Source organism: Hyperoodon ampullatus (assembly GCF_949752795.1).
Source record: "Hyperoodon ampullatus genome assembly, chromosome: 1".
In the NCBI taxonomy this organism is placed as follows: Eukaryota; Metazoa; Chordata; class Mammalia; order Artiodactyla; family Ziphiidae; genus Hyperoodon; species Hyperoodon ampullatus.
Window position 1 is genome coordinate 182788412 of NC_136914.1, and position 18156 is coordinate 182806567.

At 42.1% G+C, this 18156-nt stretch overlaps 1 protein-coding gene across 1 annotated transcript in view; it reads right to left on the minus strand.

The window, feature by feature from the left end:
- ERCC6 (ERCC excision repair 6, chromatin remodeling factor) overlaps positions 1 to 13152 on the minus strand; it is a gene marked incomplete at its 5' end in the record, with an annotated part of 73229 nt that extends 60077 nt beyond the window's left edge. The window contains 4 exons of the mRNA XM_079702408.1: positions 3283 to 4000; positions 8713 to 8824; positions 10735 to 10855; positions 12731 to 13152. Of these exons, the coding sequence (XP_079558534.1) occupies positions 3283 to 4000; positions 8713 to 8824; positions 10735 to 10855; positions 12731 to 13152 (1373 nt within the window). The remainder of the gene's footprint in view (positions 1 to 3282; positions 4001 to 8712; positions 8825 to 10734; positions 10856 to 12730) is intronic.
- Positions 13153 to 18156: the final 5004 nt, after the last annotated feature.

Sequence of the window (18156 nt, forward strand, 5' to 3'; positions counted from 1 at the left end):
CGCCAGTCCTAGAATGGAGATGTGCATTCATGCGGTGACAGCAAAGATGAAGCAATGGAGATGACCTCACATCTCAATTGGAAAATGAACCAACTACACTGAGGGAACCAGGATTGCAGATCTCTGATCACCTGGCGGGGAAAGGCGCACATATGATATGCTTGGTCTTCTAGGCCACTCTAGGCTCACCAGGGATGCATATCACCCAGCACTGAATGTGTGCTATTTCTGTTAAGTGTTTGGCACCTGGAGCTCCCAGACCCTAGCTTTCTAAAGCAGCAATAGATTTTAAGGAAGACCTCACAACTGACAGCCATATCCTAATAGAAACGTGAGTACCCCAAAATTAAAATAAAAAATAATGGATGCTTTGTAAGATCTGTTAGCATTGACATGAATAAGAAACGACAGAATATTTGCTTCTAAGAAGTGGCCTATCCATCACGGTACATTATCAAAGGTATGAAAATCAGGGAACACCATTGAGGAGACAGCCTCCAAATGCAACAGAACAGAGAAGAAAGCAGGATAAAAATGTTGGAAAGGCAAAATACACAGGCATTTTATAAGATGGTTAAAATTTCCAAGACTGATCTGAGGTCTTGGGCTAAGTCAGAGAAAGCAGGATCATCTACTACCCAGATGCAGAAAAGGTTAAGCTGTAGAAAAGGCCTAACAGGAAATTCCCACTGAGCGTCAGCTAAAGCCAAAGACACCTAGTTAGGACTAATCTAGAGCTTATGAAAGACCTAAGACTCTCCAAGTTGAGAGAATAAAGGGGGTGAGATGTCTAGGAGTCACCCACTTTCACTTCTAAGGGTTCAAAACAGCATTATAATTAACAGGGCTATAACCAACACATATTTAAGTCCAAAAGGTACCTACCGTGGGTACACATTCCTAAATTCTAACCATTAGGAAAAACTCATTTTCTATGTTGTAAACTATATGGGGCTTTATTCTTCTTATCCATCAACAAATCACTGCTAAGATAAGAAATCCTAAAGTGTTTTTCTTCACTCAAGGGGATACCATTACAATTTCATTCTGTCTACAAAGATCAACAACAAGAAATAACAAAGTATAGAGTGACTGGCAGTTTTAAAATATTCTTAATATGCTTCTCAATCCTGAGCATTTTATTTTCTTTTAACATCCCCCCAATCCAAAGGGTACCAAAGGAGATGCAGTATAAACATTTCAATGTGGATATCCGCAGTTTAACAATTATCTACCTTAATAACTGTAGCTATAAAATTTTAAGAGCTATAGTATTTTGGTGGCAATTAGAGTTATTGATATTTCTGAAATTCATTTGAGATTTTACTATAACTGGAGCAACAAACTGGCTTCTAATATGGCTTTGGAAATAACAGTTTTACAATCTTAACATTATTAAGAAAAACTTATTGCCGTGAATTTAAACTAAACCTGTATTTAAAATTCAATCAAAATAACTGCTCTTGATCAAAATACTGATATACTTAAAATATATTTAATATTGACTCAATTTATTCACTCCACTTATAATCAATATGTTGAGATTAACACTTTTATTAATTCTCTACAATAGTTAAGAAAAAAACTGATGCCACTCACTGTTCAGACAACTTTACAAATATCAAATGTGCAAGTTACAATGAGAAATGACCAACATTAAGCCCCTCCTCAAATCTGTCTTGCTGCATAAGGTACTACCACAGTGAGAGTGTAACAGCTCTCTTAAAGACCTGGACTTAGGTTGCAGGTACTTAAATCATTGGTGAAAAGAACTATGCTGCATCTACTTCTAAAAGGATGTATGTGGCAGTCTGGTTGTAGGGCATCAGCAGTTCTAAATAACAGAAGAAAAGAATATCAGGTCAATCTTCATTCGCAAAGGTCAGTGGAAAGCTACAAGAATTATAATAAACTAGGTCTCCCTACACTGAGAAACAAGAAAAAACTGTTGAGGACTGGGGAAAAAAGCCACCCTGGGAGCAAGTATTAAAAAAGTAATCTGGGGCTTCCCTGGTGGCGCAGTGGTTGAGAGTCCGCCTGCCGATGCAGGGGACACAGGTTCGTGCCCCGGTCCGGGAAGATCCCACATGCCACGGAGAGGCTAGGCCCGTGAGCCATGGCTGCTGAGCCTGCGCATCTGGAGCCTGTGCTCCGCAACGGGAGAGGCCACAGCAGTGAGAGGCCCGTGTACGGCAAAATAAATAAATAAATAAATAAATAAATAAAATTAAAAAAAATAAAAAAGTAATCTGTTAAGCAGATTACCGCATCCGTTTGAGTCTCGAGGCACTCTTAATAAGCTAAGACGTTAGACCTGAGTCGCACAACGTCATGCTCCGTGGGACACGGTGGAGACTGTAGCATACACACTGGTTTTCTTGACTCAGAAAACGTGTGGCAACATGCAGTGCGGACTCCACAAACAAACGTGTTCACCTAGGCTTCCCTGGTGGTGCAGTGGTTGAGAGTCCGCCTGCCGATGCAGGGGACATGGGTTCCTGCCCCGGCCCGGGAAGATCCCACATGCCGCGGAGGGGCTGGGCCTGTGAGCCATGGCCACTAAGCCTGCGCGTCCGGAGCCTGTGCTCCGCAACGGGAGAGGCCACAACAGTGAGAGGCCCGCGTACCTCAAAAAAAAAAAACAAAAACGTATTCACCTTCCTTTTACTTACTTACATCAGACACTGACAAATTCACAGAAATAAGAAGCCAAAGTTAGTCTCTAGCATAAAAAAAGACAGGGCACAGGAAGGGTATGCTGGGCATAGGAAGCCCATTTCTGGCACGGTATCGTTGAAATTCTGTAGAGAACTACTTTTTCAAGACAAAGAAGGAGGGATTTACGTAAGCAAGCTTATTCTTTCATACACTAAAACTTAAATTTCAGCTCTTTTTTGAAGGAAAGTCTCCTAAAATTACTTTCACCCAACATACACTACACAAGCCAACCTCCTCCTGCCCTTTGTGGCAGGGCACCCACTCTCTGTGTGAAGCCACACAGCTCCTGCTTTAGTCCTAGGCATGCCTCTTGCCCAGCCCTCCCCCCTAAGCTTTTCTTCTTAGACTTGCCCTCAAATCTCAATGAAGACCCCGAAGTAGAAGCATCTTGCATCAGCTCCATCGAGGACTCAGGGGCTCTGATGGTTCTAGCAGACTAAGGTTGCAGGAAGTCCAACCTTTGGATGAATGGAGATCTAATATATTACGCTAGACTAGAACTCTTATTTATTAATAAACCTACCACCTACGATAAAGCAAGCAGTACAATCCCTGGAGACTGACCTTAACCGCTGCTTATAATAATCTTCATCTCCATCATCTCGGCATCTCACTACTTTCCGACCTCCTCCTCCTCCTGCGGCTTCAGCTTCTTCCCCAGAACTTGGAAATAAGTCATCATCAATCTCCTGCACTGTGACTTTCTTCTGCCGTTTCTGGCGACTGAGCACCCGTCTCCGGTCACAGTCGGTGCCTTCCCCAGACAGGTCAGCCTCTGCCGCCTCCTCCAGCTCCTCGTCCGTGGGCAAGTACTCGGACACTTCACCCTCAGAGTCTCCCTCTGCCTTTGGCCTCACACCACACTCCAAGGGTTTCTTTCCCTTTAGCAATCCCACCTGCCCCTGGAACTGAAGAGCCCTCTTCTGGAGTTTCTTGATGTGTTTGTTCAAGCGCTTATCTGTTTTCGAGAGAACTTTGCCTCTCTTCTCTGGTTTGTTTTCACTCAGTGTTGAGCTCAGCTCAGAAGGGACCGAGGCCGGGGCTCTTTTAGTTGCTCTTTTATTACAAGCTTGCTTCTTTCTTTCAAAGGACAGTTGTGCTTGATCTGCCAAATACTTTTCAAAATCTGATGCTTCGTTGAGCATTAGTTTTCTGGGCTTTTTCTCCTGCTTCTGAGGGATCTGGGTACCAAAAGGTGTCATCTGACCAGTGCGGACGAGCTGTTCCCAAGCAGTCTCCTGAACGGGCATGAGCATGCTGCCGAGGCAGGACGGCCCTGCTTCTGAAAAGAGGGATGACAACACGTTGGGCACTAGCACAAAACTTTCCAGGAGAACAATGGATATGTGCACTACTCAATACATAAATTAAAAAAAAAAAAAAGAAAAAAAAAAATCACTGACGTACTAAAGTAGATGACGTACTAAAGTACAGTGTATATGAAGAACAGAGTGAAATTTACTATAGCATTCATGCCGCATGTAGTATACTCCTATTCAAAAAGGTAACTTCTCAGTAACTTTTCCCTAAACGCTGCATTATCAATATACTTTCTGTGCATCCAAAGACAGACCCAGTCGTATGTAACATACAGAGAGAAATTTTACCACGTTTCCTTATCAACTGCCCTTGAGGAAGCAATCTCCCAAGTTTCCACGTCACTGCTAATACCAGCATTCAGATGGACTTAAGTACAAGAGACAGCAGAACTGAAAACCGACATCTAAAGAATCAGCATGCACCTAAATAGGTAAAACATAAATGCTGCCTCTGCACTGCCCAATAGGAGAGTCACCATGTGGCTACTTAAATTTACGTTGAAAATTCATTCTCTCAGTGGTACTGGCCACATTTCAAGCGCTCAATAGCCACATGTGGCTAAAGGCTACCATAATGGACAACACAGATAGCATTTCCACTATTGCAAAAAGGTCCACTAATCAGCACCGTGTTAGACGTGTGAAGTTAACTGACTGAAGGGACGAACTAAAGTTGGAAGTTATGCCGTAACAATAGAAAGCCACCCAGAAATCATCCCTGTTTCATTAGTTGAAATTAATCTCTAGCAAAATTACTTTACCCATAGCCAAAATACCAAAAGAAGTAAAGGCTTAATAGGAAGGAATCCATATTCTAAAATCTGTATTTCTTGTACGCCAATAATAGCACAGTGCAGTTTTTCATTAAATGTGCACTGAAGAAAAACATACATCAGAAAGTGCACAAATCCTAAGTGTACAGCTCAGTGAATTTTCAGAAAAAAAACCAACCCATAACACCAGCATCCAGATCAGGAAGCATAAATTACTAGGACCCCCAGATATGCCCTTCATGTGCCTCCCAGCTTCTACCCCACAAGATACTGACTGACCTATTAACACGGCAGACAAGTTGTACCTGGCTTTCAACTTAATGGAAATGGGAATGTCTGTACTTGTATCTGGTTTCTGTTGTTCAACATTATGCTTGTGTGAGTCACACTTACTACTGAATATAATTGCAGTTTGTTGATTCTCATTGTTGTTAGTATTCTACTGTAACTCTACTACAATTTTTCCATTCTAGTGTTACTGGACATTTGGGTAGTTTCCAGGTTTGGGCTACTAGGAATGATGTTGCTGTGAGTATTCCAGTACACATTCTTTGGTGATGTACGTATATAATTCTTTGGGTATATTAAGCTTTAGTAGACACCACCAAACAGATTTCCAAAGTGGTCCTATCAATTTTAAGTTCCACCAACAGTGTTTGAGTTTCAACTGGTCCACGTTCTTGCCATTCCACTTTAGCTATGCTGGTGGGCATGTAGTGGTACCACTTTGTGGCTGTAATTTGTATTTCCCTAGTGACTAATGAACTAGGGAATCTTTATGTAAGATCTGTTGATCTTTTGGGTAGCCTATTGTGAAGAAAATGTTCAAATCTTTTGCCCATTTTTCTCACATGTGGTCTGTCTTTAAAAGAAAAAAAAAAAGATTTCTAGGAGTTCTTCATACATTCTGGACTCAAGTCCCTGGACTGATACAGATATTGCAAACATCTTTTCCCATTCTGCAGCTTGCCTTTTCACTCTCTTAAATGCTATCTTTCAGCAAACATAAGATCTTAGTTGTAACATAGTTCATTTATCACATCTTCTCCTTTACAGTGAGCATTTTTGTGCCTTGTTAAATCTTTGCCCCAACATCATGAAAATGTTTTCCTATGTTATATCCTAAAAGCTTTGTTTTATCCTTAACATTGAAATCTACAATCCATTTGGAATTTATTTTTGTACACTGTATAATGGGCCAATATTCACTTTATCTTCATGTGGATTAACCCAGCACACTTAGTGAAAAGACGATTCTTCTCCACAGCACTGTACTGCCACATCTGTCATAAATCAAGTGACCACATATGGGAGGGTCTGTTTGCTGGACCCTCTACTCTGTCCCATTGGTTTGTCTATCCTTATGCCACTACAGTGTTTTAATTACTACAGGTTAGTAATAAGTCTGGATATTTTGTTCTTCTTCAAGATTGCCTCGGCCATTCTTGACCCAATGCATGTTTATATAAATTTTAGAATCAGGTTGTTTAGTGCCTCCCACCCTCAGCCTACTCTTCCTACTCTACACCCTCTCCCTCAAAAAACTCCCTGAAATTTATATTGGGGTTGCACTGAAACTATAAGTGGATAGAACTGTATCTTCCAATCTATGACCATGGTGTATCTCCCCATTTATTTGCCTTCTTTAATTTTTCAATGACATTTTGTAGTTTTTAACGTAGAGAGTGCTGAAGAAAACTACCTTTTTTACTAAGAGTTATTTCCAGGTATTTGATTTTGATCGTAATTGCCATCTTTATTAAATTTTATTTTTTGCTTTTGCTTGTATGTAGAAATATGACTGATTTTTATATATTGACCTTGTATCCAGTGACACTGCTAAATTCACATGGTAATTCCAATAGACTGCCCATTGATTCTTTCAGATTTTTGATATGACCAATAACATACACTGTAAATAATGATGGTTTTATTTCTCTTCTTACATTACTACACTATCCAGTACAATGCTGAACAGGAAAGGTGATAGGAAGCACCTCATCTCATCCCAGATCAGAGGAGCAAAGCCAACTGTTGCAAAGTTTATCCCACCTAATTCCAGGAAAGGATTCTTTAATCAGATAATCCTCACAACAATTAGGAAACGGATCACTATGTGGAGACCAGGGGAAAGGAAACCTCAGGGAAGCATGTGAGCAAAGAAATGAAGGTCTACTATGCTTATGCCCATCTCAGAGCAGACTTGGAAAGGTTAAAGAATGTAGCCAAGGTCTATACCTGAGCAATACAGAGCTGGGGTACACAAAGCCTAGACACTCTGTTCTCCTGCCCCACCTAACAGGGCATAGAGCACCACGGAGAAGGAAGGTATCCCAGAAGGGATGGAGGAGGAAGGGTTATAAGAGAGACCAGGAGTCTGAAGTGTTAGCTGGAGCCCCACTGGAGAGAGATAATACGAACCAGGAGTTCAGAAAAAGGGCAAGGCCATAGGTCTACAGATTTATAAGATAACTAGAACCTAGGTGGCCACAAAAGCCATAGGGAAATGGATGAGATTATTTGGGGAGAGGTAGTATAAGAAGAAGGTGGCTCAGGACTTCCCTGGTGGCGCAGTGGTTAAGAATCTGCCTGCCAGTGCAAGGGACACAGGCTCGATCCCTGGTCCAGGAAGATCCCACATGCTGCGGAGCAACTAAGCCCGTGTGCCACAACTACTGAAGCCCGCGCGCCCTAGAGCCTGTGCTCCGCAACAAGAGAAGCAACCGCAATGAGAAGCCCGTGCACCACAATGAAGACTCAATGCAGCCAAAAATAAATAAATAAATAAATAAATTTATAAAAAAGAAGAAGAGGGCTCAGCAAGGAATTCTGAGAATAATCAACATTTAAGATAAGCCTAGAAAAGATGGTCAAAAAAAACTAAACAGAAATGGTCAGAAGGCTAAAAGGAAAACCAGAAGAGAGACATGGATCTTGGAAGGCAGGGAAGTATCAGCTGCTACAGACAGGCCAAGTGGAGTTTTCGGATGGGGGAAGTAACAATTAATCTTGGGCCAAGTTTTACCAAACAAATAATAGGTAGCAAAAGACAGCAGCAAGTTCTAGTCAGCCAGACCAGGACAATAGTTTTTTTTTAACCAATGAGAAATATGGCATTTCAGCAGCAGAAAGCACTCCTCATAGGCCCAATGGATTCTGCGAGACGTTAATAGCACATCTAATATTTATTTTTTTCCAATGCCTCAATTCTCACAATTCTCTTGTCTTACTGAATAGACTTCTGGAATTAGTAGAAAATATATGCCTGAAGGGTTTAAATCTATACTTCAACTAGTAAATAACTGAACAGCTACGAACAATTTCTAAACACACATGCACACACACTGACTACAAAGATATTTTGTTTCAGAGCTTATCCCAAAAGGTTTCCCAAAAGATGCCCATCCAGGTCAGTGATATAAACAAAATCATGGCCATGGATTAAATAACCTGAATTAAGATGCCCTTTCTTGAACAACAAAATTGATGCTTGGAAAGCCTGCCAAATATGTCCCCAAAAGATATTTAAAAGCAATTCTGTGAATGTTGATGGATGATGCTTGGTCAACAAAATGTAATTCAATCAAGATGTTAGGTGTCTACGAAATCAATTATAAAAGAATGTTGAGATTTCTAATTTATTAGACGTAATACTAAATGCGCACCAGAAGCCTCCATTAGACTGAGTTAAAAATTTACTTTCTTTCTCTGAAACCCCATAAGACTTAAAATAGATTTGGTTCTACAGGTGTGGAGAATAAAATTTTCTGTATCTCTTTTGTCACTAAGTAAACAAATGTATTTTTCCCAACACCCAGGCCAGAACTGAAGGGACACCCTCCACTGACGAGAGGCATCAGGCATCAATTCGAGAACAGAGACACTGTCCCCAGTATCCTCACCTGCATCCTCCTCCTCCAGACTGGCATGATCTAGTTCAACTTTTACCTCTGCTCCCCCAAGGATAGCCTGGAGACGTTTTTGTTTTGCTGTGATCTTCTTCAGCTGTTGTTCCTTAATTTGTAGACATTGAATACAAAAAACAGCAATGAAGTGATTAAATGTTAAATACAAATGACAGCATTGCAAAATTTTAAAAACTTTAATCAAGAGCAAAATAAAAATAAAATAGAACTACCATATATTACTATTACTACAGAAAACCTTATTTGAATAACTGCCACATTTCTAGCAGGAAGGAGCCCTCAAACATGTCCATCGGGCAGCATCCCTGTCCCCACCCACTCTCCTGACTGGGCGGCACAGCTCTCTACTTGCCTGAGCAGCTAAGTTCACTGCACTGACTCTCCACTGACTTGGGAGGTGGAACTGCTCTACATGGTTTCCCCATTATACACTGGGTAAGTCACTGAATTTCTCTGTTTCTGACCTTAGCAGCCAATGGCTATGAGGTCAATAGGCTGTAGGGATAAGAAACAAACACAAATGTTCAAACAGTTGAAAAAGTCAGTCACCTTTGATAATCTACCATATTTATGACTGTCCTTTATAGTATCCTACCCAATCACAAAATCTTAAAGGGAAAATCTCTTTTGATATACCCTTTTACTCTGTCCTCCCCGGGCCCCCCTTTGTCTTGTCTCCCTCTACATCACCAGAGCTTGGACATGCGGCCATTCCTAGGGACTCCCTAATTAACTAGGCCTGTGGTAGGTGGTTCTTTTTCCCAAGGTCAAGAATGCTTGAACGCCAAACATGAGTGTGGGACAAGGGGACATCCTGATTATAAACACCATGTTGTAATGACTTGTAATTCCTTTTACTGTATCTCACAGTTCTTCTCTCAGCAAACTCTCATACAAAACAGCCTCTCTCTGAATAGTCTCTCTCTAAACAGCGAAAAGCTGCTAAAGAAAGACAGGAATATATAACCAAGTTAGACCAGTACCTAAAGGGGCCTAAGATTGGTCCTCTCTGCTCTTCGAAACCCCAGCCCACCAGAAGCCCACTATTCACATGCTCCACGAGAATCCAGGTGGTCTCCTCTCTGCTTTGGGGAGACCCCGGGTGCCTCAAGCCACTGTGAGCTCTGACTTTTGGGCTGCTGCTGTGGAGTTAAGTGAGAGAGAGTGCGTGGAGAAGATCATGAACCGGTGAGTGGAGAGCAAAAGGAGGAACCAAGGTTAACCACACCCCACAAGTAGAGCCTGAGTAAGAGCTGTGAGGACTCTACTCACTGCACTGAATCAACAGCAAGCACAAGGCCATCTGCTAGTCACTTCGGATGGCAGCAATAAAATGATCAAAACTAGTCATTTCTACCTTCTGCAATATATTGTCATGAAGTGTACAGAAATTCTAAAAAATGTTTCAAACCTCATAAAAACAATGTCATAAGTAACAGACATTCCCTACCCTTAAGTCCTCCAACCCTAAGTGCGGACCCAGTCAGTGTGGCTGGGTGATGACTGAACACCGAAGGCCAGCCTCTCAGCACAGTGATCACGAGTGTGTGAGGGGAGAGGGCTGGGTCGATGGGAAACGTCTGCAGGCAATCAGTGCAAGCAGGAGCTGAGCAGGAAAAAGCACAAGTCCACACAAGGCAAGGAGACGGCATGAGAGGCCAGCATGCCAAACAAGAACCCAAGCTGGGGAAAGAAAGTGGTGCCGCAGGGAGACTATGAAAGTACCCGAGTGAGGAGGCACGCAAAGCTAAAAGAGGAACTTTTTCTCAGTTATGTATGTATGCGTACATATGCGTATTTTTAGAAACACTCTTTAAGCAGAGGATGTTAAAGGGAAACAGCCAAAAAATTAAACGTATAAAAGGAACTCAAACGTTTCTGTTATAAATTTGCTTCACATCTTACCAGTACTTTTCAGAATAGCTATTTTCTAAATATTAAATGAGCCTAAATAATGACTTTTGCAAAAATGCAACTTAGTGTGTTATTTGGAGTCACCTTGTTATACTTCTGTCGTTTTACAGAATCTAGTTTCCTGTTGATGTCTTTGTTGCTGTCAGCTTGAGGGCTAAGTTGTTCAATAATTTTATTGATTTGCCTTAGGGATGTCGTACATGACCTGAAAAAGAAGATAAAATGTCCATTTTCCACTCTGGTAACATCTTTTATAGAATAACATGAAGAGAGAAATGCTAAAAACATGTCCCTTTTACTTCTTATTAACTAAAAGACAAAAGAAACTAAACCAGAATACATATTCTTTTTGGCCACTAATAGAACTTGAAAGGTTATTAGAAGTCTAAGATGACTGCTCATGTTTTTCTTTAATCTGACCAATTTTAATCAGTTCATTCCCATTTGCAAGCAGATTCATTCATTCTACAAGCATTTTAAGGGTCTACTCTATTCAAGAGACTGTGCAAAAACAATAGGCAATAAGTTGTCCCTTTATGAGAAAAAATGCATACACTTTTCTTTGAGAGTTAGTTTTTTAGAGCAGTTTTAGGTTCACGGCAAAACTGAGAGGAAGGTAAAGATTTCCCATATACTCCCTGCCCCAAATATGCACAGCGTACCCCATTACCAACAACTCATACATGCGTGTTTAAAGGCCATTATGGAAGTCTCCCAAAGCTTGGAAAAGTACTAAAAAATATTTAAACATCTTCTTATATAGGTCAGGCAACTGTGACAATATTTTTCTTTTGCATGACTAGATGGCTTATTTGCTGTCGTTTTACACTTTGTAGTGCAAAGAAAAAGAATCAATTTATAATACATTGCTCCTAAAATAGACATCATAGAATTGTAACTCCCAATTTTCAAAACACAAATTCAATCTCAACGCTTGTGTAATTTGCTGTTTGTACCCTTTGTGGATTTCAGGAGAAAAGATGTTATCAATGCAAGTTACTGGCAGTCTCAGTACGTGTCACCATCTGTCTAGTGTCAGGTGACTCTGCAGCACCCTGCTCTGTCACCTCTGCAAGCAGTGGATACATTTCCCAGGTCGAATGTAAAAGGTGTGTTCATTACATGGCATCGAGGTCCTCACACCTGAAGGTCAGACTACAACTATTGGAGAACACCTGCTGCTCAAGAGGCCCAAAGAACACACCAGAAAACTGTTAGCAGAAAACGTGCCCTTTAAGTGCCAACAGCTGCCTGTACCACAGCACCTCCCCGGGGTAGCCAAAAGCTCTACGTGCCTCCCTCCCCCTCCCCCAGACACTCCCACCTGAGACCACACCATCCCTCCACCCAGTCCTCCCCTTCCCCTTCGTTTCCCTGACACAGCCAAGAACACTGGCCAAGGAGGGCAGAGTGGCAACGGAGCGCGAGCTCAACTCAGTCCTCCTCCCCGTCTTCCAACCCAGGTCCAGGGCACCCCCTTCCCCACCAGTGTGCTGTGCGCAACACGACCCAGGTCTGTTTCTCCTCTAAAGCACAAGTGAAGTCTCTATGGGACTTCACCTTTCTTTATAGAGTCAAAAGTACAACAGAAGAGAGGAAAAGCAGGGAGTTGTTTCTCACTGTTTCTAGAAATGCAAATCTGAAAAGGTACCAAAAGACTGACCCTAGGTTTAGGCACAGGAAACTGGAAAGAAATTATAGGACGGGGGGTGGCGGGGGGCGGATATGTTCCTGGTATCTGGAGTAGGACATATCAGAACTTTAGGAACACTTCTCCTGAGAACCATTCTGTGCACAAGCTTGCAAAATCTGGGGCACTTAGAACAGTGCCTCTCTCCAGGACATCATGTGTAAACAAGCTGCTGTGAACTGAACTGAGCCCCTAACTACTGTGTACAGCGCTTCTGAGCGAAATGGCTGGGGTTTAGACACAAGGTCAAGGACCACCCTTACTGATCCCATCCTCCAATTAAAGGTTCTATAAATCTCCTAAATTTCTGGACTACCACAGCTATTGTCTGAATCTCTTCGTCATATGTAAATACAAACTCTATCATCAGAGAGAAGGTGGTCTACTCACATGAGGTCGTCCAGCACTGACCGATATTCCTTCTCCGCGTCGGCAAGCTGGGCCACGCGGCTGGCCTCAAGAATGGCGCTGTCCACCTGCTGAAGCACCCCTTGCTCCAGCACGTCCTGGTCATAGACGTCCACACCCAAACCCTGCAGCTCCAGGGCCTGTGCACTGGGCTCCACCGCCTGGATGTGATGTCTGTTGATGTGCAACAGGGCTGCCCCTCTCCTTGGAAGTTCCGAGGGATACCCGTTGGCGGAAGTGGAGGGTCCATTAGCAGGGGAACAAGAGGGGAGGCTCTCCCCCAGCTCCATGTCGCCATCGTTTTCCTGCTTGATTGTCCCCTCTGCACTCTCACTGATATCCTGACTCTGTGAACAGTCTTGCTCCTGAGTTTGACTTGAGTGGGGGATTCTCTCATTTGGCATCCTCTACAGACTATCTAAAAGGAAAACAATGTTTCAGTAAGCCCTTCAGTTATATAGGATTGATATTTATATAGTTTTGTAAATATCTTATAATTAAAGCAGACCAATTTCTTAAAAAACCAAGAAATAATCCTCCAATTATACATAAATTTAACTTCCCAAGTATTTTTCTTAAAAGGGCACAAGCTATAGATCTTCTTGAGTGCTGATAACTGAGAAAAATTAACCAAAAAAATAAAGCAGAAAAAAGAAGAAAAAATGCAGTATCACCAACAAACGACACTGGGGTAGCCAGCTAAGAAAGCTGGCAACCAGAATCCCGAATGATGTCCACAGTCTTCTCCAAATCAACTGAAGTCATTTCACTGCTGCTTTCCAAGTTAGCCTCTTCACTGCATTATGGCACAAGTGACCTACATTATAGTGGCAAGATCAACTGTAAAGTATAGATTTAGTGACTTGAGAGAGATTCTCTACACATCTAACACTAAAAACTTTTAGGTTGAACTCCAAAAAGCAGAAACTCTGAACAAGAGGTAATAAATAGCATCACTCAAATCAGAATCTGAGGAAGATTAATTAAAATATTCTCAAAAATAACTCCATTTCAATGCATGATATCATTTCTCACCATCAGGCTGGCAAAAACATGACGACTGATAATATCCAGGAGAGGCAAGAAAAATCCACTTTCACATAATGCTGGTGGGAACATAAGTTAGTAAAATTCTTTTGGAAGGCAATTTAGCAATATCTATCAAGATTTAAAATTCACATTACTAGGCACTTATTCCAGAGAAATACTCACGTATACATAAAGATATTTATTGTAGCATGTTTTTAAATAGTTTTTTAAAGGCATTAAGTATTTTCAATGGTAGTGATATAAAAGCCAAGTAAGACGAAAAAAGTCACATCGTATGAAGGCATTTATATTGGAAAACAGTGTGTATCCACATCTTTGTGTATGGAACGCATTCAAAATGATCTGGAGATACAAACTAAACCTGTGACAATTGGGAGGGGGAAGCAGAAGGAACAGGTAGGAATAAAGGGGGGCTCTCACATTTTACTCCAAGAAATCAAGAACTCCTTGAATGAAAATGTGTTCACTATATTGCCTGTGTAACTCCATCGAATAAATACTTTTATATACATTAAAAAAAGTGACAGCTTTTCTTTTTATTTAACTGTGAATAAACTAAGGTTTCTTTCAGCACTAAAACTTTACTTCAATGAAATGATGACAAATTCCCCAACAAGCCCCACTCATTCCTCATTAAATAAAATGATCCCAGTGGCCAAGCACTAGGATACAAAGATGCCAGGAACTTAAGTGTCATCCTGCCCTAAGCAGCTCGCTCACTAGTGGAGAAGCATGCCAGTAACAACACAGAGGGGCAGGTCTGTAAAAGAGGCACAGGCAAGAGCCCAGGTGGGGGACTTCCCTGGTGGCACAGTGGTTAAGAATCCGCCTGTCAGTGCAGGGGACATGGGTTCGAGTCCTGGTCCAGGAAGATCCCACATGCCGCGGAGCAACTAAGCCCGTGCACCACAAGTACTGAGCCTGCGCTCTAGAGCCTGCGAGCCACAACTAGTGAGCCCGCACGCCACAACTACTGAAGCCTGCGTGCCTAGAACCCATGCTCCAAAACAAGAGAAGCCACCGCAATGAGAAGCCCGTGCACCACAACGAAGAGTAGCCCCCGCTCAACGCAACTAGAGAAAGCCCGCACGCAGCAAGACCCAACGCAGACAAAAACATAATTAATTAATTAATTTTTGAAAGTTATCTTAGGAACTTAATAAATTCTTTAATTCAAATGAAAATCTTTGATCAATGTAGTCTTCAAAATTAACATTACCTACAGTATTTGGAGCAAGTCAGTTTGGAATATACACTGAGATATTTTTCTAACAGTAAAGATATAGAATCTATTTCCCTTTTTTCCTTCTGTTTCCCTGTGACCAAGGGCATATATATTTTTTTCTGTAAATTCATTTTTTTTTGAATTTTTGAATTTTATTTTATTTTTTATACAGCAGGTTCTTATTACTTATCCATTTTATACATATTAGTGTATATATGTCAATCCCAATTCATCACACCACCACCACCCCCCGCCATTTTCCACCCTTGGTGTCCATACGTTTGTTCTCTACATCTGTGTCTTAATTTCTGCCCTACAAACCGGTTCATCTGTACCATTTTTCTAGGTTCCACATATATGCGTTAATATACGATATCTGTTTTTCTCTTTCTGAGAAAAAGGCCAGGTGGGCACAGAGGAAAGGACAGTGCACTGGGTCTGGAGTTCAAAAAACACATACAAACTGAGATTTGAACATGTGACCCAGGATCTGATATACAGGAGGTGTTCATACACGCTGAAAGGAAGTAAGGTTCAGAGAGGAATCTAAAATAACAAGTCTGGTCTGGACAACTGAGTCACTCGTGAATTCAGTCACAAAAATATGAATCAGAAAAGCAGCAGATGGGAAGCAGGGAGAGCTGGCAGTAATATGTCCAGCTGGCACACAGGCAGAAATGCAAATCTAGGCTCTAGAGAAAATCTGGACAAGATGTGGATGCACTGGCAGAGTAAACAGCCCCAGGGATCCCAAGGCTGTGACAGGTACCAAAGATCCTTTTAGAGGGTAAGAAGAGGCTAACACTGAAAAGGTTAAAAGAGAACAGCAGAGTAAGAAAGTTCCTCCATTTGGGGCCATTCTGATTACTTTCAGGAGAAAGGATAAGATTGGCACTCTATCATTTTCAACAGAGAGAGCAGGATTCTGGCTCAGAGTCTTCATACTAGCTGGAATTTAACAATTCTGTTTTCATTGTTCTTATTTGTATGTATATAAAGATTTCCTTTTCAGGTTAAAAAAAGACATTAAATCCATCAAAATATTAAGTAATAACACTGTAGTACAAAGAAAAGGTTAAAATAATAATGTTTGGAGAAAACTTCTAATAACAGAAAAAGAGTAAGAGGGAATGGTTAACAATGGAAAATAATAGGGCAAGTTCCAAAGGAAACCAGAAAGGGACCAGTGGATTTAGAAAGCAGGTCACTAGTTACCTTAGTAAAAGAAACCTTAGTGGAGCAAAGGGGACAAAGCCAGACTGCAGTGGGATAAGAAGTGAGTAGAGAAGGAAACAGAGGCCTTATCCACTTAACGATAGGCCATGGCAGGGAGATCACTGGAATAGTAATCAGAGGATGCGGTAAAGATGCTGAGTAATTGACCTTGGGGTCCAACCTGGGTAGATTTTTAAAAAACAAGCCAGAAGGGACTGGAAGAGGGAGGGAAGGAGGGAGAAAGGGCAGGGAAAAGGGAAAAAAGAAATAAGGAAGCAGTCAAGCCACTTGGAGAATGGACCAAAGGGCAAGTCTCCTGGGAATAAGAGATGAAAACAAGGACGCTCTCCTCAGAAGGTAAAGAGTTTCCAAAGTGAAATAAATTGTATGACATTCAATAAATATTTATTGAGTGACTTCCCTGGTGGTCCAGTGGTTAAGAGTCCACGCTCCCAATGCAGGGGGCCGGGGTTCGATCCCTGGTCAGGGAACTAGATCCTGCATGCCGCAACTAAGAGCCCGCATGCCGGCGCAGACAAATAAATAAATATATTTTAAAAAAATATTTATTGTAAGTCAATTACACCAGGCAATGTACTAGGTTAACTAGTTTCTATCCCCATAGAGCTCAGAGGCTCTTGCGAATGACACACATTTTAAGAATTTTATATATACATATACATATTTACGTATAAGTATGTATTTATACATAAATTATACACACACACAAATGTAACTGTGGTAACTGCCATAAGAAGAAAGTACAGGATTCTTTATGACAAAATAACAGAGGAGCCTAATTGACATTGCAGAGGTAGGTGTGAGGTCAGGGAGGTCTCTCTGATAAAGTGATATTTGAACCAGCATCTGAAGGATGAATAGGAGTTAACAGGCCAAAAGTGAACATTTTGCAAAGAAACAGCATATGTAATTCCTAAGGCTGGAAAGAGCTGGTGTGGTTGGAAAAATGGAAGAAGGCTGCATTGTGAGAAATCTTTTACCTTATTTTAAATGAATAACAGAGTTAAAGGAGCTGATAAAGACTCCATTTATTGTGTAAATTCTACAAAACATCTCCTAACACTCTGCAAGGCTCAACTATCTGAGAAAACAATATCTTCATTGTCTTTCTTTAAGCACTGGGGCTTCTGTGGGATGAGCTGGATTCTGGTTGGGAGGTTTGGCTGAATGCATGCAGAGCTGGGGAGGGGAATGGGCACAAGTGAAGACGGAGGGGCAGGCAAGGGCCCTGAGGAAACATGAACTTGGATTTTTCTCCAAGTGTAATGGAGTGACTTCGAAGAGTTTTAAACAGGGTGACAGTGGCATGACCCAATTTATGTTTGTAAAAGACCAGTTGGACTACTGTACGTATAATGGATTGGAGGAAACAGTGCAACATGGACATGCAGGGACACGTACGGGTGACAAGTGACAGAAGCTTGGAACAGGGAGGCAGCATTGAAGATGGATGCTACGTGGGAAATCTTTCTGTTACGGAACTTATATGCGGACTGCTCAATCCTCCTTCACATACTCCCACTTTACTGTATCAATGTCTGAAGTGCCTGACTTCTACTTACCCCGATTCTCTCTTTCATATAACAACTCCAGTGTTTTAATCGAGATCAAACAGGGCCGGGCTGCCCCTGCGCGCGGGGGCCGAACACAAAGCCGAAAAGTTGATGCTTAGATGCCGGCCCGCCTGCCCGCGGCGGAACCAGAAGCTGGGACAACCCCCGGCCCCCCCCAGGTGAGCGCCCCGCAGCGTCACTTCCGGCCGCAGGTGGGCTGGCGCGTGAGGCTAGCGCCCGGCCCGAGGGCCGGCTCCCGGCCGCCCGCGCGGATGGGCTCCTTCCCGGCCGCCTGGACAGGCCGAGCGGGCCCCAGACATCTCCCGCCCGACGTTCAACCCAGC